Source organism: Alternaria burnsii (assembly GCF_013036055.1).
Source record: "Alternaria burnsii strain CBS107.38 chromosome Unknown 744, whole genome shotgun sequence".
Classification (NCBI taxonomy): Eukaryota; Fungi; Ascomycota; class Dothideomycetes; order Pleosporales; family Pleosporaceae; genus Alternaria; species Alternaria burnsii.
This window is the reverse complement of record NW_024066119.1, coordinates 312,659-337,995: the sequence shown is the minus strand read 5'-3', so window position 1 is coordinate 337,995 and position 25,337 is coordinate 312,659. Positions and strand designations below refer to the sequence as shown.

Below are 25,337 nucleotides of genomic sequence, written 5' to 3'. Positions count from 1 at the left end.
TAGACAGCTAGCGTGCCTGTCGTCGACGAATGTTCCATGGCCGACTCAACATCGCGGCAAAGCTTGTTCCAAATCAGTTGGCGCACCGAGCCTCGTCTTTCTACACGCCCCTCAGCAATCCTGGTTTCATTACGACGCTGGGGCGATCTTTCACGCTTTCCACGCCTCTCGTGTATGCCGAGTGGAGAGCCTGCTCATGACAAGTATACCTCTTCTCACCTCATCACTACCTGAGTAATCCCGTCCACTCACGCCCTAGCTGGGCGGCGACATGGGGCAATGCATGGCAACGGTGACGAACGCCACCTTCACATCGCAGGAACATCTAGGAATACAATCGTCCTTCCTCCCAGGATTTGTGATGCTTTAACGCAGCCGGTTCCAGATGCCGTGGTGGCACTACGATTGTTACACCCGTTATTGCTTCGAAGCTTGAATCTGGGCCGCCTTGGTTCTACGTTGTCCAGACGCGCGTTGACTGCAGACTCGGAAGGAACTAGGTGAAACGCCGCGTCCTACCTCTTGCAGCATAGCCCTCCCGCGCCATCTACTGCCGCTTGAACTTCGTTGGCTGACGACCTGCACCGGGCTGCACTCTTCTCTATAGACATGTGTAGCTGCATCAACTCACGCTTGGTTGCTGTGGGACCTATCTGGCTAAGCTCATGACTACGGCACGCTTCTGCACTTCGAACGCTTACTGGTGGGAGTCTCGACCTGCGTCTCATCGCGATGATGAAGCCGCGAGTTTATCGACCATCACCACGTCATTGACACTTTATCTCGGTTCCACCCTCCCCGCCCGCGCGGCTTGGTAGAATCGCCCCGCCTCTCGGATCAGAGTACTACACCTACAAATCCTTAAACTCGCTGTTAGGAGCAGAACAAGAATTGTTGCCCTTTGATGTAGTGAACAGGGCATGCCCTCGGTTGAGAGATAAGGCCATGGTGAATACGAGGCAGCAATGCCAACACCTTCCACGAATAGCGACTCCGGCAAATCCGTTGTTGAGGCTATAGCACCCTTGTAACGTCTACACTACGCGGGTGGCTTGCTATCGTCATCTCACAAACTAACACGCCTCCCTCTTATGGACAATGGTCCGCCGGCTCTACGCATCACTTTCAAGCGCAGACGCTTGTACAAGGACATGACGACGTCTGCTTACCAAAGTAATTCTACAGACATCCTAGAACAACGGCCGTGCAAAAGCAAGAGCGCAACAATTGTGGCTTTGCGACAGTATCAATACCGACTTTGGCAAATTACCCTTTCAAGATGTCCACCCGGATCTGATTGCCTTTTCCCCATACCAAAACTCCAGTCTTCGGTCACTTGCTTACCCGTAACGTACGCGTCAGCTTCTTGACCTCCAATTCTTGTCAGCACAAAACGTTACAGCCTCGTGTGTCACGGTTTCAGATACCCGCTGGGAACAGTCTTTTACCGAAGCGCTCCGTTCCTCGGCTGGGCCTACCCGCAGTCAAGTCTTGGGTTCGAAAAGCAAACAATCGCGCGCATCGCTGCCGTTCATGCCGTTTAGAGTTCACGGTTTCTGAAGCGGGAGAAGCAAAACGTAACGTCTTGGAACTAACAGTACCCGGAATTAGAATGTGTTACAGTGTATATTGCGCAATGTCAGCTAATAGACAAGCGATTGACCCATACAGCACCTTTCTCCATGCTATAGCTGCATGCAGTATGTGGCTGTGCTACCTCGGAAGTTCCGCATCGACTACAAGAAGTAGCATCTAAATCCAGACCGACCGTCGATACTAGGACAGCAGTCCAAACCCCGCAGTCTATGAATAGTAGCGTTGGCTGTGCACAGCCAATTTCGTCAGCGCTCCTCAGCTTCAAATTGCGCGTCGCTGGCTCCAGCATCATGAAGTACCAAGAATAAATGGATTCCTCCATGGTCGTAAAAGAGCCACCATACCCAACCATGCTTGTACGGTGTATGACCGCACGTACCCATCCACTGCTTAACTCGGGAGGCACCTGCGTTAGCGAGTCAGCTAGTACAAAATGTGGGTATGCGATCTTCATTAGCCCTATCTTGTCGATACGAGGAGTAGTTTCTCAACAATCATCAAAGTGTCGACGCTGATTAAAGGGGTTCAGGAGATTAAGGTTATGAATAGTCGCATTGCTGCTCGATGTCATTTCTATCGGGTATATCGGCACACATATGTCAGCGGTAGTCATCCTATATCCTTGAATACTGCCTTTCAGTTTTGAACGCTGCATCACAGCTAGAAAGGTAGAAGAATCAACGGACAATTGCATTGAATACGTATTCCATTCGATTCAGACCACCCTCTCGCCAGAAGCTCCCCATCCAAAGTCAATGCGACACCAGGCGCCCTCGCCTCGTTTGCGGATGCCCTGGATGTCCATGCCAACAAGTCTAGCGACTTTTTCTCTATTCACCCACTCCGCCACCGCATGCCCGGTTTCCTGTGGATTCAGACGCCATTTGACACCTTCCTTGTCTTTGTTGTCCCTTAGCCAGCGGAGTAATTGCACTGGTACAATACCCGCAGGCATATTCTGTAGACTTTGACTGTCGCTTGGGATCCAGCCTTGGAAGAAATTAACGTAGGTTATACGGCGCCAGGCGTCGTTCCAATCTGGACCGGGTATTCCAGTTTGTGTGTTCCATTCCGTATTTGTATTTGTATCCGTTGCTGTGCGGCCGGGATGCGATGTCAACGCCTTAAGCCAGTTACAGCCTTCTAAGTCGAGCCACTGTAGCGAGTATGTATCTTTTGAAAAGCGACGTAAGATGTTGGTAGCTTCATGCCAGTCATCGTCGAGATCGGAATAGAAGTGTGAGCCTCCTAGTGAAACACTTGTTTGTTGGGAAACCATCGATGTGGTGTTGGCATTTGGTGTCATTGTGGGACGGGGCCAATGAGCGAGGGAGAGATGTGTGATCTTGTTGAGGTTCGGCGAGATGCGAAGCAGATCGGGCCATGACGCCCATTGCCCAGGATGGGCAAGAGACAGTCGGCTTAAGTTGTTGAAAAAGGGAGTTTGGAGCTTCATCGCTGGTACCGAGGGAATTGTCACGCTCTCTTGAACCTCCTCTTCCCAGGACTCGGCGATTTCGTCAGTGACGCGAAGGGCCGCAACATCCATAGTGGCAATAGCACTAGGACGCTTGACGCATTTTCCAATATCGTTGATCTTGAAGCGTTCGCTCAACAATCCGCCGAGATCGAGGAATTGGACTTCCTCCCATCCTGTTGTACCAGTGCCCTCTTCATCTTGGAACAGGATTCTGAGCGACTTGAAGTCTAGGCTTCCCCTCTCTCCGTATAATGTCAAATAACTCAACAGTGCTTCTTTCAGTGAGGTCGGTAGGGATGTTATGTAGTGCTGTTCGTACTCGATGAGCTCTTCCCAATTTTGGGTAAACGACCGTAGACAGTAGTGGATGAGGCTTCGCGGCGGTGGCAGGCGCTGTCATGAGTAAGAAGCCTGCATTGGACGATTAAGCCTTGAAGACCCAGTACGAAGGAGCTCGTTTTCATGAGTAGTTCCCTGGACACCAAAACTTGCGCCAAAGGTATACTCTGAAGAGCTCTCCCGTATGCTAGCCACGTTTTGGGGAGCGCCGTACCTTGTATTCTTGATTGGTCACTGTGGCCAGCGTTCCAAACCTCACGGCCCCTTTGTCTGCCTCAGCTTTCCTCTTTCTCGTATATGCTGGTGCATGGCGACTCGTCTGCAACCAGCTCGTAGGTGCGGCAGGACCTGGGGGCGGTCTCACGCCGCCCATGACCCTTCGCGCCCGTGTGTTGGCCTTTGGTTTAGGAGCATTAACTTCGGGTATGTGCAATATGCGCCGCAGCTCCGGCGGGACAGTACGGCTGCTTACTACCGATGTGAGCTCATCTCGCTGTTCGGGCGTTGCTCTGGGAGCTTGTTCGCGACGCAGCTGTTGTATGCGCTGGTTGACGGTTTGGGGCTCAGACGACGACGAAGAGGAAGCGGGGGAGCGCGAACTCTGCAGCGACGGGTGGACGTAGGAGGGTTTGGCAGTCGTGTACGAGGGGGTGTGCTTCTTGGGCATGGCACCGAGCGAGGGCTGCTGCTTCCAAGGTCGTGCGCGTCGAGGCGGAAGCTGTCTGGTACGCTATATGAGTGATTCCAAGGTGAGCGGGGGATCAAGGCTGGTGAGTCAAACGGCTATGACTGGATCAAAGAAGACGCCCCAATGCTACAAGCCCTGGGAGGATGTTTACAAAGCAGCGACGATGGAGTTGTGTGACTCAATGCGATGCATGCGCAGTGCAGCGGGCATGAGATGTCGACTTCACCATGTTCGTCATCGCGCCACTTCGGCTGTGGCGCGCCAACATGCGTGCGCACGTGTTACAGCGACTATGGCATCTTGACATGAATGTGGTGAGAGGCGGTCGTGGTCTTGGGTGCAGGAAAGCGCGCAAGACACCAAGCAGTCCTGTAGACTCGGCAATCTTATCATGAAACAAAACAATATGGTGTTGCCAAACGTCTGCCAATTACCGAAGGATGAAGCGGAGTCGCAGCCGTCTGTCACTGTCACGCTAGAGAGGCGCCAGGAGCCAATTCCATCGGTTCAACCCGTCGTGCCTCGTCCCTAGAATTCTCCTATCGATCCTTTGAAATGAAGAGCAATGACATGACTGACCACCATGGCACCCACGTGCGAGTACCGCCGACATGACCGAGTGGCACCGAGTCTGCCATGTCACTGTTTACTTGTTTCCCCTATTGACTCGGCATTGATGGCCTTCATTTATTGCGTCCTCAGCGGCAGCCATGGCAATCTTGCGCGTCGTCTTAGTTGCCGTCACCGCCACCAGCTCCAGCAGCAGTTGCAAGCATCGACCCACGCACATGCTGGCCTGCTAATTTTATCCTTCGTCAGCCACGGCAGATCCTCGTAAGGCAAGATCCGCCGTTTTGGTGGACCCTCAGCTCCGGCCACTCAAGCCGCCTCATCTTGAGCGCGCGTCGCTCCTGTCTTTTTTTCCCCATCTCTCCTTCTGTTTGTCCACCACAAACACTGACGATGACATGACCTGCCCCCCGGCCCTACTTTCGTTTCCACCTTCACTTTTCGATTAGCGATGCGATAATACCCTGGCCCCATCTTCACTCTCCTTCACTACCCGCACATGATGCATTTCTCGCCCTCACGCCTTGTCATAGGCATCGCCGTCTTTGTTGCCGTGAGCTTCTTCTACACAATAAACTCGATATCAGCACGCGACCCTACATCCGTCTTCTTCAACCCACGAAAAGGCTATGCCCCCCGCTACTCCGCCATCAGACGACAGCAAGCCGAGTCCTTTATTTCGTCCTACAACCCCGCCAACGTGACCAAGGCTGGTGGTGAGAAGCAGCGAAAACTATGCGTGGGTATACCTTCATACCAACGGGACGGCGCTCAATACCTGCCGGACGCTGTAGGCTCGTTGCTCGACGGTCTTACGCCCGAAGAGCGGCAGGAGATATACCTGATCGTCTTCATACCGCACTCGAACCCCGAAGCGCATCCTGCACACAACGAGGAGTGGTTGGCCGGTCTTGCCGATGAAGTACTGACCTACGGATATGGCTTCGACCGCATGCAGTACATTCGTATCATGGAAGCACGAAACAACTTTTTGGAGAAGGGTCTTTTTGACTACCAATATCTGTTGGACAAGTGTACAGAGAAATTTACGCCTTATGTGGCTCTATTCGAAGACGATACCGTAGCCGTGGATGGTTGGTACCACCGTACTCTCTCTGCCATTCAGGAAGCAGAGCAACAGGCAGCGTTGCAGCGGGCGAAACCCGACTTCCTCTATCTGCGCCTCTTTTACACCGAAGAGTTCCTGGGCTGGAATGCTGAGGAGTGGAGAACATACCTGAAAAACTCGGCATACGTGGCCATGGTGCCAACCATCGTTATTCTCTTCTTTCGGTTCGCACAGCCGACTACGAAACTCACCCTCGCCCTTGTGACACCCCGCAGCTTCCTGGCAATGTACACCATACTTGGCATATTGATTCTTACGTATTTCGGTCTCGGTCGCATTACTGTCCAACCCATGGCTGTCGGCGTCCATGAAATGCCTCGTTTCGCCTGCTGCAGCCAAGCCTTCGTTTTCCCTACCGTCAAAGCTGGCGAACTCGTTGATTACTTCAAAGAGCGCCATCTCGGTTACATGGACGTCATCACGGAGGACTTCGCCAACGAAAGAGGAGAGCTGAGATACGCAATCACCCCTCCCCTAGTTCAGCACGTGGGGAGGAAGAGTTTCCACGGCAACGATATTGGCCCCATGAGCAAGTGGATGTTGAGTGTAGCCGAGAAGACGTGGAGTTTTGCGTTTGAAAAGTTCGATTGGAGAGCGTTGAAGAAGGAACATGAAGAAGTTGCGAGAATGAGGGATGAAGCGAAAGACATCGCTGCCGCTGGACAGGAAATATAGATTTGGGACTTGCGTAATGACTTTACTAGATCACCGATATGTTAGATATACCCATGAATTTGCCAATGTATTTTGTCTTAACAATTCTTGATATCCTTCTTATCTCCTGTGAATTGTCTGCATGTTGAGACCTCGACCACCTTCTCATGCATATTTTCAAGGCAAATAGAACCGGTTGTTAATTTATTATAGTAGGATCCTGAGATATAGAGATTATGTGTTTAAAACAATATTTATATAAGAAAAAACTTTAAGGAGCATAATAATAATAAAGAGTCTAAAATATAAGTGTCGCAGGTAGACACTCGTCTTCTCTTTTTTATCGAAGGTAGCTATATCCCCTATGCAGTCTGATGCTACAGCATCACAACATAAAGATGCGAAGAGAGCTGGAGATGTCTTCGAACCTATACAACAACCTGTGTCTGCTGTCTTCGGTTCTCATGGTAGGGTCTAATTCCAAACACTCACGTAGCCGGTTCGTTGCAAGTCTGCGCCTTCTTCTCTTCGCCATCTACAGGTTTGTATTCGGCTCCAATCATCTTCGCCAACTCCGAAATGTTGGTATGATCGACCGTATTCTGCATGCGGTACATATACTCGCATTGGCCATCTATGCACCATCTCTGTTAGTACCATAGTTGAGAAGGTACAATACAGCCAGTATCTAGTGATACTTACCGGCAGACAAAACCACCTCACCACCATTCAAGGCTTTTGGTCCCACAGAGTTCACATGCTGCAGATTCCCCAATGCGCCCTTGATGCCACCAAAGATCCTGGACATCGTACTACCCGCATTGCGCATGTAATCTCGCTGTTCATCGCCAGCTTTCCCTTCAGCTAGGTTCGACTTGAACTTGAAGAGCTTGTGTAGGCGGAGTGTTGGGTCAGTGTAGATGGGGTACTTTGAGGATGAGTTGGTAGCATAGGTGTCAATGGGCTGGTAGGAGCCGCATCCTACAACAAGGACTGGGTGCTATATGTTAGTTGAAACTATCTTAGTTTTCCATTGGTAATGCGTACTTTGAGTATTAGCAGGCAGGTTTGATAGTGGTATAGATTCACTGATACAGCGAACATACGCTTGACAGTTCAGACACCCTGCAGATGTCAGTGCTCCATCCTCTTGTATCCCAGTCTTAGTCTCTTTGACAGTTTCCAGTAGTTGACGACCCTTACACATGATGTGGGCCCAGGGCTGTCACTAGTCATATCACCCAACACTTACAGAAATGCCGGATAAATACCAACACAGTCCTCTGCCCTTTGACAAGGTCACCTAGCGCCTTGGTCTTGCCGTCTCGGTCGTATACATCAATCTTCAGCGCTTCCGACAACTCCTCTGCTGTAGGCAATTTACGTGGGCTATCAACATCGGGAGTGTCGGCAGTGGAAGGAGCCATATCGTATAGCTCAGCTACTGATAGTGGGTCTTGGTTGGAAGTCTGCGGTGTTTGGTAAAGCTTTGTTGGCCAGCTATTCCAACCTCTTGCTGTTGACGATGACGATTACAGGAAAACGAGCGGCGTGGCTTTGAGCTACCGGCTAGGCTAGCGTGGATGTGATGTAGCGCCATCGCCCACTCGCCCAGCGCGCCCAAACCCGTTTTCCCAGCCTTCGAAGTTCGTCAAATTTGTCTCATACTACTGTGTCGCATATTCGTTCCAGGTGGAGAATAGAAGAGTTTCTAATTGAATGGCTACGTCGTACATGTACATCAAGCGCCAGTCTGCTTGCACCGCTGCTTGATGAACACCTTCTCCGCTATGGCAGAGGATAGCTGCTTTCCGAGATCGAAATAGAGAAAACGAGAGGAAGTCAAGGAATGAGAGATGATAGGAATTCATGTCGTCAAACGATGCCATAAGCCCGAATCTTCTCGCACTGCGCGGCATGATCTGCTTTTTGCCCACGGGGATCTACTATGTACCACGCATCGACGGCCGGTCCATGGTCCTACACCTGAGGATGTTCCACATTGCGGCCATCGATGCACATGGTGACCGTACACCATGTGCCTTCAGCAAAGCTACTCGGTGATGGTTTTCGAGCGCAGTAGGGCGGCCTCTGCCGTTGACCTATTTTCCTGTGGAGAATCGTCCGCCAGACGATTACCACGTCACTACCCACAGACTTCTAGTGAAGTCGTATTCGGACTTTCACCAACCCGATGTCCATTCCATTCGTACGTTTACCAGCCACCCTGCCTATTTTGTCACCGCTGCTCGGATGACAGACGAGGCGATCACCTTTCAAGCTTTCTTCAAGCTCAACTGTCATCTGTTAGCCGTTAGCGTGGTCCTAATTATGGAGCAACCAGCCGATAGCTGCCCATGAGGCCTCGCCGGAATGCTTCCGAACTATCGAAAAAGACCCTCGAACCACGGGACACCCCTCGTGTCAAGCGAAGCATCGTCATGATAGTCGCTCATACGACTGTGCCTCGTATTGCGGCGCAAGAAGAGCCGAATGTCGTAAAATTCCAGCTCTTCAGCCAATGAGCGTCAAATCGCCGCTCCGGGAGCCTCATGGTTGCCACAGCATGGATCGAAAGCTAAGCAAGGTCGTGCTGATTTGTGCCTTCTCCGAACATCCGGTCACACTCGGGCTATGCCATCAATTGAGAATGATATCCTCACGGCTGTGTTCACGAAAGTTATATAGCCCAGCCATCGCATCGTCGACTGTCTTCACCCGTTTCTTCCACCGACAGTCAAACACAACTACCAGCAATTCCTCAACACATCCTACAAACACCTTTTTCACACGAAGCTCATACGAACAATTGCCAACATGCTCTCCAAAGTCGCCGCTATTGCGTTGATGCTGTCGGCTGCGACCGCATCTCCTACTTTCCGCGCGCGCCAGGACGACAAATGCGTAACTGCCTACGACGCGTGCGTCGCTGCGGGCACTGCTGAAGTCATATGCTCATGCGATCGGACCGCTTGTTACGGTGAAGACGCTGCTCGCATCCGCGAATGGTGCTCCTCCCAGATTGCTGCTCTGCCCAAGTCGACTTCAGCTGCTACTCCAGTCGCTTCAAGCATTCCTGGTGGCTGCAACCCGGCTCATCCAGGTTCATGCCCGTCTTCGTACTTCGATACCACTACTGCGGCTCCTGCCGCTACCTTTACGTCCATCTCTGGTATCCCTGGTGGCTGCAACCCCGCTCATCCCGGCTCGTGCCCTTCTTCTTACTTTGACACAACCACCAAGTCCCCCGCCGCGACCTTCACATCCATCCCTGGCATTCCAGGAGGTTGCAACCCTGCCCACCCTGGATCGTGCCCTACACCATCCGCCGTCGCATCCCCTGTTGCAACAGCAGCACCGGGCTCCAACCCCAAGCTTGTGGAGGGCAAGACCTGGACCATTTCGGACCTAACTCGTTACTGTATTGAGGGCAACTCCGGCTGCGACTACAACTTCGCTATTACCGCAGACGGCAAGACCGAGCGCTGCACTGTTATCCGCATGCCTGGCTCCAACGCTGCTAGTGAGAGCTGGTCCAACCAGCCATGCACCACTGGATCTGACTTGACCATCTCTTGGGGATACGTTGCGCAGCCCGCTCCTGCTTTCGCTGTCATCACAGTCAACAAGGGTGCTGAGCTTGCTTGGTTCGGTGTGTCAGATATCAATGGCGGAAAGGTTTCTCCTAGCAGCCCCTTCGGCTCTGGTGACTTCGGCACTCTTCCCGCCTCGCCTGTCTACACCTACAACTAGAGGCTTTTGATTTATGAATTATGAGAAGAAGACGATAGACCTAATGTAATATGCATATCGGGGTTCATGTAATGGCTTTCAAAATATAGATTCAGCAATTCAAGTGTATAATAAAGACGTTGAGTTCAAATCAATACACACAGCTTCTACTAGGTTGACTTGTTGTGTCTTATCATCCTGGGACCACTGCCTGTTGCCCTTTCTCTTCCAACATGACCATATGTGACAGACGAAGACGTAATCTCGAGGTAGTTTTGGAAGAGATACATGAACACCAATTAGACCAGGTTGTGAGTATGTCGAACTCGGTCAATTTCTACCGCATACTATGGTGCCCTGAAACACGGTACACTAAGCAATACGCGGAGCTAGTATTCAGTTGAATGAAAGATCTGTGTATGTAGACTGAATCCTATCAGTGGAGACTACAGTGAGCCGATAGCACATCATCTTTAAAGCGCATCTCTCATCTCTTGGTGGTTTGGCATTGCTAAACGCCCTTGATTATTGTCCTACATTATCCTAGCCTGCCTTCTTCAGTAGAACACCTACAGCTAAGTCACTGTGCTCTAGCATTACAGCCTGAATCTCCGCCTTGCATACGAGTGAGTCGTGGTCAGAGACGGTCTTGATGATGACGTCTCGCAAGCCTCTATCCTCGGCTATGGTCGTAGAGAAGGCATGTTTGATGGCAATGGGAAATGCCTCGTCGTCCCAAAAAGCTAAGCAAGCAAGCGCGAAGTTTTTGCATGCCAGCTTCTTGAGTCCAGTGACCTCATATTTGTCGGCAATCTCGTACATCTTCGAATGACTGAGGAGCTGTGAAGGTGATCCGGGAACTCGTAATAAACAGCATTCATTGCAGACAAATGCTCGGCATGTGGAATTGCAATAGATAGTGCAGAGGTGGTGTGCGCACAAACGCCGATCGTTACATACATTATCTAAACAGGTATGGGGGAAATCATGTGTATAGATGAGACTGTACATAGGACACCAACCTGGGATTCGCCTAATAACCATGTTCGACGCGTCGTGTAGTTTCGTATGCTCAGGGTCCAGGTTTCTCAAGACGTCTTCACTGTATGTGCCTGAGTATAAGTATTTCACGAGAGAAGTGATAGTTGTGGGTTCGTCCTTAGGGAGATTGATGACGTTCTCTTGAGCCTCCTACTTGTTGTCAGGTTTTATAACATAAATTAAAAAACCTTCGTTACCTTGCCACCGAATTTGATAGCTCGAGCGAAGAAACCTGCACGTGTGCACACGACAGCTTTGTGGACTTTGTAGACGTCATCGCCGCATTGGATAGTCAGATCTGAATATTCACCCGAAGTGAGACAGCTGTGAGAGGGGTCAGCTCTTTCGGTGGGGCCACAAAATTGCGGGAGGCTTGCCTCTCGACTGCATCTACGACCTGAAGACGTGAAGCTCTCGCCATTTTTGAGAGTGGAGGTGACGACCTATCTGAGTATGGGGGTGACGAACTATTTGAGCGTGGAGGTGACGACGTGTTCGGCCATGGAGGTGACGACATATCTGTAGTGTAGTACGAGGTCGAGTGTCTGTGGGATGTTGAGCGTACAAGGCAAGCTTTCTGTCCAAGTCGAAAGTGAAGGTGAGTGCAAGCACGGACCGCCTTGCTCCCGTTGACTATAGACCCTGATATTGTGACGAGTTCATATCTTGCTGTTTCCAGAAGTCACAAGACTAGTATCTACATCACCATTGTTGCGCAAGTCAACCAAAAAATCATCCAGAGTTGACCAGTTCATTGGCTCTGGAAACTCGAAAGACGCCAGGTCCATTACATCATCCGGTGGACCTAGACTAGCATTGAACTCGTCCCAGTCGAAAGAGTTCGCATCGTTTGCGTTAGGAATCTCTTGAATGTGATCCTCGATCGTGCTTTCCTCGTTACTCCAACTCATTGCCGGCAGGGCTGTGTTGGTGATGGCAGAGTTGGTCAGATCTGGATGACGGCGTTGCCGCTGACGCTGACGTATAAGCTCAATAAAATGAGGTTCAGAAGTACATAGCGCGCCCTGCGTTGCTTTGTAGGCGCCCCAAGCTTTGATCGTGAGGTTGTCAACGGCTATAGGAAGTGCTCGCTTCGAGAGATCCCTATCGAAACTAGGGTGGAAAGTGTAGCTCTTTTCAATTTCTGCCCAAGCATTATCTACCTTCTCTCCTCCAGTCCGATGACGGAGCTCAGAGATAAGGTATATGAAAGCCTTCCACTGGAAATTTAGGTTGACATGCCACCTAAAGCCACGCAGCTCCTTCGTAGTGTATGCCAGGTTCTGCGAAGTCGCGACCTGGAGAGCCAGATCAAATAACATGTCCTTTTCCTTAGGAGAGATATCAACGTTGTAAGAGTCGGTGCTGTGAGCCATGAACCTCATCATGAAGAGGACAGACTTGGCGAGATGCATACATAGTAGGTGCCAAGGTATGGATAGGTCGCAATAACGTAGGAATTTCCGCTGGAAAACATTTTCGAGTTCATTGATGGCTTTGTCTTTGGTAGCCACTTGTACCGCGCTTGTGCTGAGTCGGTGCCAAAGACCATCAAAAGTAGTATGGTCTTCCGCTGATCGCTTGAGAAAATCTCCAACGTGGCATCGAATAAGGAAAAACATCATGTCGGTTGCGCCGTCGTGTTCCCTTGGCATCTCCTTCATTCCTGGGAATAAGTCGCTGTCATTGATGTTGGATGGCATTCCGACGTCGCCTCGGAGGATCATACCAGATGTGCCAGTTCCAGCGAGCTTCTGGGAAGAGCCTTCGAGCACCATGATCTGCCACCAGAGGCGCCTACGAATCTCTGCTTCGAATGGCGGTAGCTTTAGAGTGTCGCCATCGCGATGAAGACCAATGCGTTGGCCAATCCTTTGCGCGATACCGGAAAAGATCCAGATCACTCTGGCGTCAAAGTCCTGGAGAGACAGCTATCGTGTATTAGCGTTCAGACTTGAATATCAAATTCAATATCCACAAACTTACAACGAATAGAGTGAACGATTGTAGCAGCATGACACTGGAACTCCTCAAGAAGTTTGCATTGGCCAATGCATGCTGAGCACCTTGCCGAAATCGTTGAGTCGCTATGCCTTTCGGCTCTCCCAGTATCGACAGGCACTCAACATCCTCTAACGACTCCACAGTTATACAGTAGATAGCAAATAGAAGGGCTTCGATATCTCGGGGAAGAGCATGGAGATTATCACTTGCATCTAAAATGAGCTGCTGAGTCGTCGGAGCATGGCAGATTTTGACCAGCGGGTGAATGTTTCTAAGATAGCTTTGCCATAACTTAAAGATCTGGACCGGGTTCGGGTGTAGAGACAGAAGATTGCTCGACGTTGAGTGCACGCCCATGACCAGTGCGGCGCCATCCGTGGCCGACGGAGATAGTGGGACATCGTAGCTACCTCCGGACACCTCTTCATCTGAAGACTCATCGAGGATGTCCTTGGGTTCACGAAATTCAGCGTGCAAGCTTGTCCATAATCCGTTCTCCAAGTATCGCGATCTACCCTCTTCCAACACGAGGACACCAACTTCGGATGCTACGTGTGCTTTTCGCGCTCGACTAGGCCCATGTGGTTCCAAGAAACCATTGAACCCAGTCACCAACTCTTCACCACGTGTAGCCTTCGCATAGTGTTGCTTGACCAAGTCTTCTGGCTCCACTCCGAGTTGGCGGAGCGCGTCTTCGTACACGCGTAACCTGGTAGCTACGTCGATTTCGCGCACCCCCTTCTTTCTTCGTCGGGCTGGAGGTGGGGCCTTGTAAACACATCGAGCCCGGATCTTGGTGCAGTTCGCACAACCATCCGGCCGCTTATCGCATTTGACTTTTCGTTGAGCACATAGTACACACGAGAAGCTCTTAGGTGCTGGTGGCTCCTGGGCGGTAGTATTGGTGGGATGAGATGCACCCAAAGGAGCGTCTGAAGGCGCTGAGACCATCTTGACGGACGACGAGGTCGTATGGCTCCACGTGCTCATACAGTATGCAGTCACTATACCGAAGTACAGTCAGATGCGACGAAGACGGTATGCGCGAAGTTGAACGGCCGTCGGGCTTACTCATCAATGCGCTAAACGGTGTTGCCAATCTTGGGGGCCTTAAACCCGCCGGGGTGTGGACGTGTGGACTCCGGAGTAAACGCTTTTCCGATGGTGCCTCAAATTGAATGTAGCATATACGAAAAATACGTAAAGTCGTTCGGATCATGAATGGCTTCTGTCGGGCCACATTCTTACTGTGAGCACTAAGATTTGAGATACTACTCCTCGAATATGCTGGAATTGAATCTCTTTGCCATTGCGCTCAAATCCTCGCCAATGGATTCAAATTTCAGCGTATCTAGACTCCTGACATACGCAACAGACAGTAAATATATGAAACCATATCGATTCATGTCTAAATCTGCTGCGTGAATTGTGGGAGAAAAGTAACCCTAGTAAAATGCTCATGTCTGCAACATCCATCATACGTGACATTAGCATACCACTTATGTTGATACTACGATAGCCTGCAAATAACGCAAATAAAGAGAGATGATGAAACTGGCCTCTTTTTCATTCCTGTCTTGATGACTATGACTGATTTGCAGGTCGTGACATGAGCTACGATGGCGTTAGACATATTGCAAGGTAGATTTGGACTCGAAAAGGGACTTACGATAAAATTCATCAACTCTTTTCCACCCCACTGTCTCAGATCGATACTCACCTCTTTAACTGGCTGGAAACCATGTCGCGCATACATTGGGGCCCCCATGGGACTGGCTTCGAGAAAGGCTTCGACACCGACCTCGTCCGCCTTTTCACAGCCCCATCTTACCAGCATGCTTCCGGCTCCTCTTCTCTCGTGGGCTTGGAGTGTGACTAACGTATCCAACACATAGTAGGGTCTGTTGCCTAGAATCTCCCGCTTGTTCGAGTTGAACAGAGTGTAGAGACTTTTGAAGAGCTCTGGGTCACTCTCGTCGTACGGTTCTGGGATGGTGAAACCAGCATCTACCTCTTCCCAGGTACGTTCCTTCGCGCCTTCTTCTTTGGGCTTGACGTAGCGCCAACGTGCCCCTGCGACCATCTCACCAGTCGAGGTATCGACACACTTGAGGTAGAGTATGCCCTTGTTGATTACGCCATCACGTATATCTTCTGTGACTCTGTCGAGTGTTTTCTGAGATGGCTCGCCCCGAGAGTAGAGGATGTTGTTGATGGTGGTGCGAAAGACCTCGTGCCGTATACGCATATATTGATCTGCTTCCTCGGGTTTGAGAAGTGAAACGGCGAGGTCTGAATCTGGCATGGTGCCGGGTGCCTGGAAATGGAGAGGTTTAGAGGTCTGGGGTGAGAGAGAAGAGTATTGACTATAGATATGGGACTTGACCATGAGACATGTGACAACACTAGAGATATTTCAGGGCATGAAATGTGCTTATATACCCATATATCTGCCTGGACAAGAGTCATACAAGCCTTGCCCGGTTAAGTATCGCCTAAGATGCGCGTCGGAGTCGGAATAGTCAGCCAATGGCAGTCCGAAGCATGTTGCGTAAGAGTATATACGACTCTCTTCACTCACAGTTCAGGGTGCTGTAATTTTCGTTGCGCGTACTTGACGTAAACGGACAGAGTTGTTCGCTCCAGATTGCATACTGTGTAGGCCTGACAGACAATGCTTTCCTACAGTTGAAGCGTGTTAAAACTGTGGGGTTGGGTAATAGCCTGCAAAAGGCAGACCTGTTGGACATGGCCATGGCCTCGATGTCAATCGACACAACACCCTTGTCTCACTATTGAAAGGTGCTTGATCTTGAAGCACATGCTCGTCGCTGGGACATGGTGCATCTCAACTCTTGCGTGGTTGTGGGTCAGAGGTGCTGGCTGTGGAGCTTCGCCTATCTTTGCCGCGTACCAGGGCTATCCCTGCAACAATTTCTCCCTCAGTTTTGCGATGGCGCGCCAGCAGCTGTCTCTGCACATGCACCAGAATTCGCAATGGCGCCCGTAAAGACAACTCCACACAAATCCGGTGGTCACCAGCGCTACGTACCCGAGAAGGCGAAGAACCCTGCGCGCTTTCAACCCGAACTCGAAGGCGGCGACGATGCAGATGTTGGCGCACTGCAGCCGGTGAAGGAACCACAAGAAGACGACTTTGAAGGCTTCGGCACAGAGGAGGAGACTGGGGAAGATGGCGCTCAGGATGAAGACAGCGATGCAGAGAGCATAGATATCCAGACGGAGCCAAAACGGGAAAAGCCTGTCTTGCCCAAGGACGCTGAGGAAGAGGAGCTGGAGCGCATGATTTTCGGCGACTCGGAAGGTTTCCGTCAAGGGCTGGAGAATTTCTCCCTCGATCCCACCGCCGGCGCATACGGAGATTCATCAGACGAGTCTGGAGCAGAGGCGGCCGACCTGGAGGATGTGGCAGATCAAGATCTATTCTTCTTCGATGCTGGTCCAGTTCCTGCGCCGGCAGGCTCGGTAGCCGCAAAGGTAGCCGAGTCGGACGAGGATGACGGCAAACCTGCCTGGGAAGACAGCGACGACGAAAGACTGGTTGTTAGTCTGGCCTCGGTGCCACAATTGAGGAAGTTGCGTGAAACGGCAGACGACGACATGGTCAATGGCAAGGAATACGCGCGGCGGTTACGGAAGCAGTACGAGAGGCTATACCCCACCCCAGACTGGGCGGCACACGCGACAGGCAAGGCCAACAAGAAGCGGCGACGGACCATGGATGACGACGAGAGCGGCGACGAGTCTGCCAGCGACATGGACGTGGATGAAGACGATCTCACTACGCAGCCACTAGCTCTGCTGCTCAAGGATGCGGATATTCTCTCACGCACTTCAAGGAGCATGGCGAAGCGAAGGAAGTTGCAAGCAGGCACCATCGACATCCAACGATTGAAAGATGTCGCCAAGGCCGGGCCGGTGAGTAACGCAATACTATCGTACGCCAGCATCTTACTGACCATTTCTCTAGTCGGCCGTCACCTCCCTCTCCTTCCATCCTGCGTATCCACTCCTCCTCTCATCTGGCCCAAGCTCAACGCTCTACCTTCACCACGTCAACCCCAACCCGCCGAATCCGAACCCTCTTCTTACGTCTCTGCACATCAAGCGCACCCCGCTGGCAACAACAGCATTCCATCCCTCCCCTTCGGACTCGCGCATCTTCCTCAGCGCACGGCGCCGCTACTTCCATGTCTGGAACATCGCAACGGGCAGAGTTGAGAAGGTGTCGCGTGTCTACGGCCATCAGCACGAACAGCGGACAATGGAGTTTTTCTCTCTGTCACCCAACGGCAAATACATGGCTCTCAGAGGCTCTTCAAGAAAGGGTGGTGGTGTTGTCAACATTCTAGATGCAAGAACTCTTCAATGGGCGACACAGGTGCGCATCGAGTCAAGAGGCGGAATCGCAGACTTCGCGTGGTGGGGTGATGGCAGCGGTATGAGCATTGCGGGAAAGAACGGAGAGGTGACTGAGTGGAGCGTCCAAGAGGGTGTCGTTGGACGATGGAACGACGAGGGCGCCGTGGGCACTACAACCATCGCACTTGGCGGTAAGAGCGGGCGCGAAAGCTGGCTGGGTGGTGATCGATGGGTGGCCATTGGAAGCTCAAGTGGCGTGGTCAATGTCTACGACCGGCGAGCATGGAACGAGAGGGACCCGTCAGTCGACAGCACGAAAGCCGACTCAAATGGTGGTATCCCAAAGGCACCGAAGCCGTTGCGCGATTTGCAGAATCTGACGACGCCCATCTCGCATCTCGCCTTCACAGCGGACGGCCAAGTCCTTGCCATGGCGAGTCGCTGGAAGAACAATGCCATGAGGCTTGTGCATCTGCCATCAGCTACTGTTTTCAAGAACTGGCCTACAGAAAAGACGCCACTTGGCAGAATCACAGCAGTTGCGTGGGGAAGGCCGACCGAAGAAGAGGAGAAAGAAGGCAGCCTCGCGCAACTAGCAGTTGCCAATGAAGCTGGACATATCAGGATGTGGGAGATAAGAGCGTAATCAGAGAGTTATTACAACCAGAAGCTGCCAAGTCGCTACTGCTCCAACAAACTTCATCGTCTATCGATATATGTCAGGAGCATGCGGTAGAGGAAAAGGACATGTACTGTTCGAAGGAGTAGAGCATCTGATTGTGACTATAGGGACAGGCAAGCTACATATTTGCAAGGATTAATCAAGCACGGATTCTTACATGCCAAATCGTCGGGTGCTGCAACATCCCGAGACAAGAGCGATCAACCACTACATTTCTTGCCTTCCACGCGCCCGGCAAACATCTCGCGTCGTTCTCACTCTATCAATCGATCGTCTATGCTGACTTTGTTATCAACGCACTCATGGAAGGCACGCTCTCGATACGCTGTGCTTTAAAGCACCAGTCCGTTACTGCTGTCCTTCATCACCACAACAGCACTTTTGAATACCTCGCGCAATACAATCTTTGCACAACAGCATATCGGCATCATCTTCGCAGGTGTATCATAGCAACAGCATTTCCTCTCTCATCATGGGTAAGAACAAAGTCCGCAACAAGAACAGAGCGAGAAAGGAAAATACGTCTACGAGTGGCAACAGTGGCTCCAACATCCCCTCGACGTCGACGTCTGTGAACGGAAACGTCAAATCCAGATCCACAAGCAGTACAGTTAATCGGCGGCACCTACTAGCAGACCCCACTCAAAACAAGCTCAGCACGCCAACCACCGCCTCACTCAAGGACGCAACTACATCCAAAACTTCCAACAGCACCTCGCCTGCTGCTCCTATGTCGCGTACAAAGGGTGCTCAAGAAAAACGAGATTCGGTCATCTCAAGTACATGGGAAGGTCCAAAGCAGTACTCCCGACCCAAGACGAAGTCTCCGAAGCAGCCCTTGTGGGGATTCAAGCCTGGTGGCTGGTGGCCATGCCGTGCCCTGAAGTGGACATACCAATTTTTCCTGGCCTTGGTTAGGATACACTGGAACGATCGAAAAACCCTCCAGGATCTTGTCCTGACATTAGTTTTGGTTGGCTTGGCTATCGCTGGCTTCTACGTCGTACTGGATTTTCTGCTCAGAGCTCTGCCTGGAGTCGCCGCTCAAGGCTTGGATGGAAACTGCAGCGTCGTCTATGTCACTGTGCCTGGGCCGATCATTACGGTTTCGCTCATTGGTGCATCACCTACAAATCCTGCAAGAGGTACATACTACTTCTCCGTCATCAACGGCACAACAGAGTGGCTCAACAGTATCTCGCCGCCCAGTCGTTTCAGTACCCTTGTTACCCGAACTGCCGATATTACACCTATCGTTTCTTCGTTGTCGACAATAGGAACATCTTCCTCCGGTGCTGCCACCGCATCATCAACGCAGACGGCGACTACATCTGCGTTTTCGATATTCAACCCTTCTACCCCAGAACCAGGCGCAACGTTTATATCGTTGTTGACCTCTGGATCTACATTTGGATCGTCAGTCGGTACTAGTGTCTTTGTAAGCAGTCCCTTAACTTCTTCGTTGGCTTTGTCGTCTGTGAGTTTGTCCCCGTTGGGCCCAACTTCATCTGAGACGTCGGACTTAACTCGACCGATCAACCAACCACAGAGACCATATCCGTCGTTTTCTACATCCGCCACCGTTATCACTACCAGCAGCAGACTCTCTACAGTCGCCACTACGCTATCTACACTTGTCTTGCCATCCACCTTCTCCACACCCTCGATTTCTAGTCTCCCATCCGTCATCCCGTCGAGCAGCCTGCCTGGTCTGAGTCCAAATCTACCTTCGAGCACGTTTAGTGGCATGTCTTCGCAGCCTACATCAGGGCTCGGTCTACCGCTGATTTCGAGTGTTCTTACAACATGGACATCAGTTCTATCGAGTAAATTGACTTCACTTACCACTAGCACAACGACTTCTTTGGAGTCCTCTGTGTCATCTTACACGCGGAGCGATGGCTTTACTGTGTCTCTTCCAAGATCTTCCTCGAAAACATCTTCTCCTGCCGGCCCGTCTTCAAGCACCTCGAGCCTACCGAATCCAAGTCCTAGCCTGGCCAGCAGTACTGGGAGTTCCTCAAGCACATCATCAAGGGCTCTTACTTCATTGCTGGGTACAAAATCTGGCATCACATCGGGTAGCTCGGTTTCAATCAGTTCAAATCCAACACAGACCAGCAGTGCAAACAGCGTCTCGATCACACTACCGACAGTATCTACCCTGTCACTCTCTGTACCGTCTGCTTCTTCGCTCAACTCGATTCTTACACCGAGCTCTACTTCATCGTTACACTCCTTGAGTACGCCTTTGACCAGCATGCTGGTCTCAAGTATCTTGACTGGATTTCCCACTTTATTTCCTAGTACAAATTCTTCGTCTTCAATAATCAGAAACTCAACGTCTTCCTCTACACTATTGATGTCGGATACCATGACGAGCTCTACTCCTAGCTCTAGCTTTCTGCGTGGCAGCTCAACCTTGACTGACGGTACTATGAGCATCCAGACCGACACTACTGTATCGATGTCTCTTCCAAGCTCCGTGGTTGTTTCACCAAGCACCCTCACTTCAACATTGGCGTCGACGACAAGCACCTTCCCAGTAGTAACCCCACCTTCTCCTTCGGGCCTGAACGCAACGTCCTCGTCTCTCTTTCGGGCCGTGACGAAGGTGATTTCTTTCGGAGATGCTGCAGTAAGCTTCGTTTTCCCATCACCCAACATCACGACAACAATGTCATACTGGACGGGACTATACCCTACAGTAACCGGACCACTGCCATCGGACTTGCTAACCATATCGTTGACAACACGGACTGAGCGGCAGACACCGCTCTCGGCTCTCCCTTCCTTTGAGATGTTTTCATCCAGGTCTAGGCGCTTCAAAACGGTGGTGACGACGATATTCGAAGAAGGCGATGAAGGAACGTCAACGTTAGCGAGGCGTCAGGACATTCCCATCACAGAGGTCGAGCCTATCCAAACTTTGGAGACAACCATGCCTGCAACGACAACCGTGGCGCTTCCGGATCTCCCAGGACCGTCGTCGTGTGGCGAGTCGGGCAACTTCACACTGACCTTCGATGACACAGTCGTCGGTGACGACAACAGCATACTGCTTGTTGCCAATGGCATGACGAACCCGTACCACCACCTCTTCTATGCCAACGGATATACATATATACCTGACATGTGGGAGCCATACCCCGCCATCTCGCAGCCAAACATCGCAATGTTCCTGCCTCTGACCGGACGCCTCCTTCCCAACACGCCATTTGCGGGCATGATGCTTCCCGGTGAGCTTGGTGCCGGACCACGGGCTTCGGTGGATGCCTACTGGTTCAACGCGTATTCTGCCTACTTTGGTTGCGCTCTCAGCGGTCTTGAGCCCTGTACATTGCGGGTGTCTGGCTATCGCTATGACCCTGTGCTCAAAGAAGAGGTGCTCGTTGCAGAACAGAATGCGACGATTCCAGCATGCTGGGGGTACATCGACTGCCACCTTACTCAGGTCTTTTTCAACGACCAGTTCCGGGCGCTTTCTGGGATCCAGTTCAATGCCTACACATACCTGTTGGGCATACCGCAAGTGCACATGGTGGACGATCTGCAGATGGAGTGGTACAACAACACATGTTCGGCTGGTATACTACGCATCGGACATAGCTAGCGTATTGGTTTAGGGTGTCAATGGAGTGGCGAGGAGTGGTACTATCTCATTGGATATGTGTTATACTGTTGGAAGAATTCAAGAAGGATAGGATGATAACAAGACTAGCATAGCAGTTTTTGGAGGAGATGTGTCTAGACCGGAATTGAAAAGATGGGTCTGCAACGAATGCGCCGCTCCTGCTGCAGATGACCGTGATGGCAGCCTCAGGTGACGGCTGGGTGCGAGAGATGCAGTGAGGCGTAGAGGCTCGATTGGGCGGCGACATGTTCCACGGCAATGGTCGTCCGAGATGTGTTTCAGGCGGGAACTGCCATGTGAGCTGAAGGGGAGTCAACTACGCGTCGGCAGCCAACTCCGGAGGGCGGAGGGCAGGAACGACGCGTAGGGTGGGTGCAAGCATGCCATGGCGACTTCCGAGGTCCCCCATGCACACGTCCAGGGTCCTCTTATGGCGTCACGCGGCCGCGACGATTAACATATCACGCGCGAACCGCTGAGGCGGCAGCACCACGGGCATTTGATATAGCCGGCGTATCATTCTCCAGCATTGCTTGCATTTCCGTTTCCTCTTTTTCCACTTCTCGCTGCACCTCTTATTCGTCTTGTCCCCAGGCCCCAGTGTCTCCGACTGCACCGTGGCTGGCGCGGGATTGTCGCATGTCCTCGTTCCAGTAGTCCGCCACAAGCGACCTGCCGCTCTGCAGCCTTTACCGCGTAGATACTAGCGTTTGCCCGACAAGCTTGCCCTCTTCACGGGTGATAGCAGTCTCTTTCTCGGGTTTCCTTGTCTCTGGGAGAAATCTCTCACTGTCGCCGAAGGTAGACCGCCGATCCAGGCCCGAGGCCCGCTACCATTTTTCAGAGCTATGGCTACCTTTGCGCCTACCAATTTTCCCTCAGACGTCGGCGAGAAACCCCACCAGGAGCCCCCACCACAGCATCTCCAACACGGACCCTTCTCCCATCAACTCAACCCGCCAACCGCGCCATACACGTCGAATCCGCCTCAGATATCACGACGAGCTTCGCGCGACCTCCGGCCCCAGCATTCCAACGGCGCAATGGCGGGCGCAAACGGTCATGGGCCCATGGCAGTGCCTGGCGGGCGCATCAACGGCCAAGAGCATCGAGCAAACTTGCGCGACATGGGCTTTGCTGGCCCGCGCAGTCCGCCAAACAACAAGAGTAGGTCGAGGCAACGCCCAATCTGTGCACACAGCGGCTGACAAGGGCAGATACCTCACACGTGCCCTGCAAGTTCTACCGGCAAGGCGCATGTCAGGCTGGGAAGGCGTGTCCGTTCTTGCACTCCGATGAGCCGCTGACAGAGCGAGCGCCCTGCAAGTATTTCACAAAGGGAAACTGCAAGTTCGGCCAGAAATGTGCTCTTGCCCACATCCTCCCCAACGGCCATGTCGTAAACCGCGGAAATGCCGGCGGCCACTTCAGCCGCATGAACATTCCCCATCACCAGGAGCTACCTATGAACAGCTCGCTGCTTACCATGCAGGCACACATGGGCGGTATGCAACCCGGCTATCCTTACGCCATGCCCGACGAATACGCGAACCAGAAGAACCAGTACGACATGATTCCGACCATTGACACCACGTTCTCTTCACACCCAGGTTCCAACTACGGCTCGCCGCCAAACGAGAACGGCCGACTTCCAATATCCCCAACCCAAAAGGGCCTGAGTGTCATGGACGTAGGACTCCCAGCCTCGTTCGACAGCCAGGGTGTCTCCACCATGGCACGATATGGCCCCATCGCCTCCTCTGTACCCGCCAAGTTCCTCGCAAACTCTCCGCCATCTTCATACCAAGCCGACTCGCCTGCTCTCCGAAACCTACACGATTCTGCATTTGGAGATGGTCTGCGGAGAGGCATTGCGGGATTGGGATCATCCCCGCCAGAATCCGTCGAGCAGCCAGTGGGGCGAAGGATGCTACATTCCGAGCTTGCTGCTAATCGGTCTCGGGGTATCATGTCTTCAAGTGTGGGCGCGCGTCCGACGTACAAGGACGAAGAATGGGATGAGACGGACATGATTGGCAAATTCGAGGAAGACCTACTGCCAAACTCGCTCAGCGATCTTCTTACTCCTCAGGAAAAGATGCGCCGCTTCTCCCGTGACCAGGGCGAGAGCGACAACCGCACCTCACAATCCAGGTTTGGTGTATCGCCAACAGCATCGGACCTTAAATATGGATCCCCATCGGCCGCAACCGCCTCCCCCTCGCGCTTCCAGTCCATGTGGGCCAAGCCGAGAGGACCGACCTACGAGCAAGGGTTTGAATCAGGTTCCCTCCCAGGTCAGTCAGCTTTCGGACACGTCGGCTCACCACTACGCAACTCAAGCCTCCACCCGGGAGCCAGCCCTTCGTTGCGCGCTATGAATCGACCGACTACTGGTGATATGAGCCCTTACCTAGCTTCGCCTCCCCGTCAAGCTTCCATGAGCATGATCAGCCAACAACTGCAGCGAACTCGACTTTCATCTCGTGAAGAGACTGGCATCACCAGCAACCCCGTCCATCCCGGAATCAACCGCGTTACCTCGGCATCCAGCATTGGTAGCTCCAGTGGGCGTCTTGGTATCGATCGTGCTGTAAGCAGCAGCAGCATTAACCGCGAGAGAATCGAGGAGGAGCAAGGCCTTTTCAGTATGGAAGAAGAGGACGACCTCAACAAGAGCAGGGATGGTGCCTCTACTACCTCCAGTACGAGCAACAAACGTTTGAGTGGTCTATCCTGGGGCAGTGGCGGCAAGGGCAGCCCGAACCTTGCACCTGTCGGCGGCCATCGCACTACTGGCTCATCTGGACTCGGAAAAGAAACGGGACCCTGGGGTAGCAATGCTTGAGTCGACGCATCAAGTATGTGGCAAAGATGAATCTGCCTAATCTCAACCCTCGGCTCGCTCTTTTAGCGGCATGTTCACGACACCTAGACCAAGGCATTTTTTCTTATTTCTACAAAAAAAAAGGGTTGAAAAACTTTCAGCGTTTCTGGCGACTTGCATACGGAGTGTGTGCCCCTTCACACGGATTCCTCCCTCCCTCTATATTCCACGGCATATACAAAAAGTCTCTTAGCTTTGGCTTAACACTGTCGAGCGGACATGGCTGGCGTAACACATGACGGGTGTCATCTCGTTCCCACTTTTCTTTTCACTGGAGTATTCTTTTTCTCAAATGGTCTTCATGAACAACGGAGTTCAATAAGACTGCAACAATTTCTGGTCGCAGGTCTTCTACCGGTAATGTGGTGGACAAGGTTTACTGAGCACGAGTATTTACGACGGATATGAATCAGCATGGGTAGCTTAGATAAATGTATATATACTTGATACCTTATAAGAGGACTACTGATGAACAGATGTGTGGAATACTACGTATGATAAACTTGTCTGGTTTTTCT

The 25,337-nt window shown here is 51.9% G+C and overlaps 9 protein-coding genes across 9 annotated transcripts; 5 read left to right on the top strand and 4 right to left on the bottom strand.

Annotated features, from left to right (window-relative positions):
* Positions 1-2,311: 2,311 nt before the first annotated feature.
* Positions 2,312-4,136, bottom strand: GT037_008585 (uncharacterized protein; the record flags this gene model as incomplete). The annotated part of the gene is made up of 2 exons (XM_038933632.1): positions 2,312-3,469; positions 3,630-4,136. Coding segments are annotated over 2 exons (1,665 nt in total), but the record flags the coding sequence as incomplete, so codon positions are not given.
* Positions 4,137-5,175: 1,039 nt separating this feature from the next.
* GT037_008584 (uncharacterized protein) lies at positions 5,176-6,477 on the top strand (the record flags this gene model as incomplete). The annotated part of the gene is made up of 1 exon (XM_038933631.1): positions 5,176-6,477. The coding sequence occupies one exon, from the start codon at positions 5,176-5,178 to the stop codon at positions 6,475-6,477; it is 1,302 nt and encodes a 433-aa protein (XP_038783596.1).
* Positions 6,478-6,944: 467 nt separating this feature from the next.
* Positions 6,945-7,883, bottom strand: GT037_008583 (uncharacterized protein; the record flags this gene model as incomplete). The annotated part of the gene is made up of 4 exons (XM_038933630.1): positions 6,945-7,090; positions 7,159-7,449; positions 7,504-7,581; positions 7,709-7,883. The coding sequence occupies 4 exons, from the start codon at positions 7,881-7,883 to the stop codon at positions 6,945-6,947; spliced, it is 690 nt and encodes a 229-aa protein (XP_038783595.1).
* Positions 7,884-9,273: 1,390 nt separating this feature from the next.
* Positions 9,274-10,209, top strand: GT037_008582 (uncharacterized protein; the record flags this gene model as incomplete). Its single annotated transcript, XM_038933629.1, has 1 exon — positions 9,274-10,209. One exon carries the CDS (start codon positions 9,274-9,276, stop codon positions 10,207-10,209), a length of 936 nt encoding a protein of 311 aa, XP_038783594.1.
* Positions 10,210-10,731: 522 nt separating this feature from the next.
* Positions 10,732-15,538, bottom strand: GT037_008581 (uncharacterized protein; the record flags this gene model as incomplete). The annotated part of the gene is made up of 5 exons (XM_038933628.1): positions 10,732-11,028; positions 11,427-11,553; positions 11,977-13,160; positions 13,216-14,184; positions 14,903-15,538. 5 exons carry the CDS (start codon positions 15,536-15,538, stop codon positions 10,732-10,734), a joined length of 3,213 nt encoding a protein of 1,070 aa, XP_038783593.1.
* Positions 15,539-16,230: 692 nt separating this feature from the next.
* On the top strand, positions 16,231-18,262 carry GT037_008580 (uncharacterized protein; the record flags this gene model as incomplete). The annotated part of the gene is made up of 2 exons (XM_038933627.1): positions 16,231-17,172; positions 17,225-18,262. 2 exons carry the CDS (start codon positions 16,231-16,233, stop codon positions 18,260-18,262), a joined length of 1,980 nt encoding a protein of 659 aa, XP_038783592.1.
* A 508-nt stretch (positions 18,263-18,770) lies between these two features.
* GT037_008579 (uncharacterized protein) lies at positions 18,771-20,128 on the top strand (the record flags this gene model as incomplete). The annotated part of the gene is made up of 2 exons (XM_038933626.1): positions 18,771-19,736; positions 20,126-20,128. The coding sequence occupies 2 exons, from the start codon at positions 18,771-18,773 to the stop codon at positions 20,126-20,128; spliced, it is 969 nt and encodes a 322-aa protein (XP_038783591.1).
* Positions 19,263-21,040, bottom strand: GT037_008578 (uncharacterized protein; the record flags this gene model as incomplete). The annotated part of the gene is made up of 3 exons (XM_038933625.1): positions 19,263-19,386; positions 19,452-20,021; positions 20,187-21,040. Coding segments are annotated over 3 exons (1,425 nt in total). The 3' UTR covers positions 19,263-19,385.
* A 199-nt stretch (positions 21,041-21,239) lies between these two features.
* GT037_008577 (u3 small nucleolar rna-associated protein) lies at positions 21,240-24,780 on the top strand (the record flags this gene model as incomplete). Its single annotated transcript, XM_038933624.1, has 3 exons — positions 21,240-21,862; positions 22,681-23,099; positions 23,150-24,780. The coding sequence occupies 3 exons, from the start codon at positions 21,240-21,242 to the stop codon at positions 24,778-24,780; spliced, it is 2,673 nt and encodes an 890-aa protein (XP_038783589.1).
* Between the last annotated feature and the right edge of the window lie 557 nt (positions 24,781-25,337).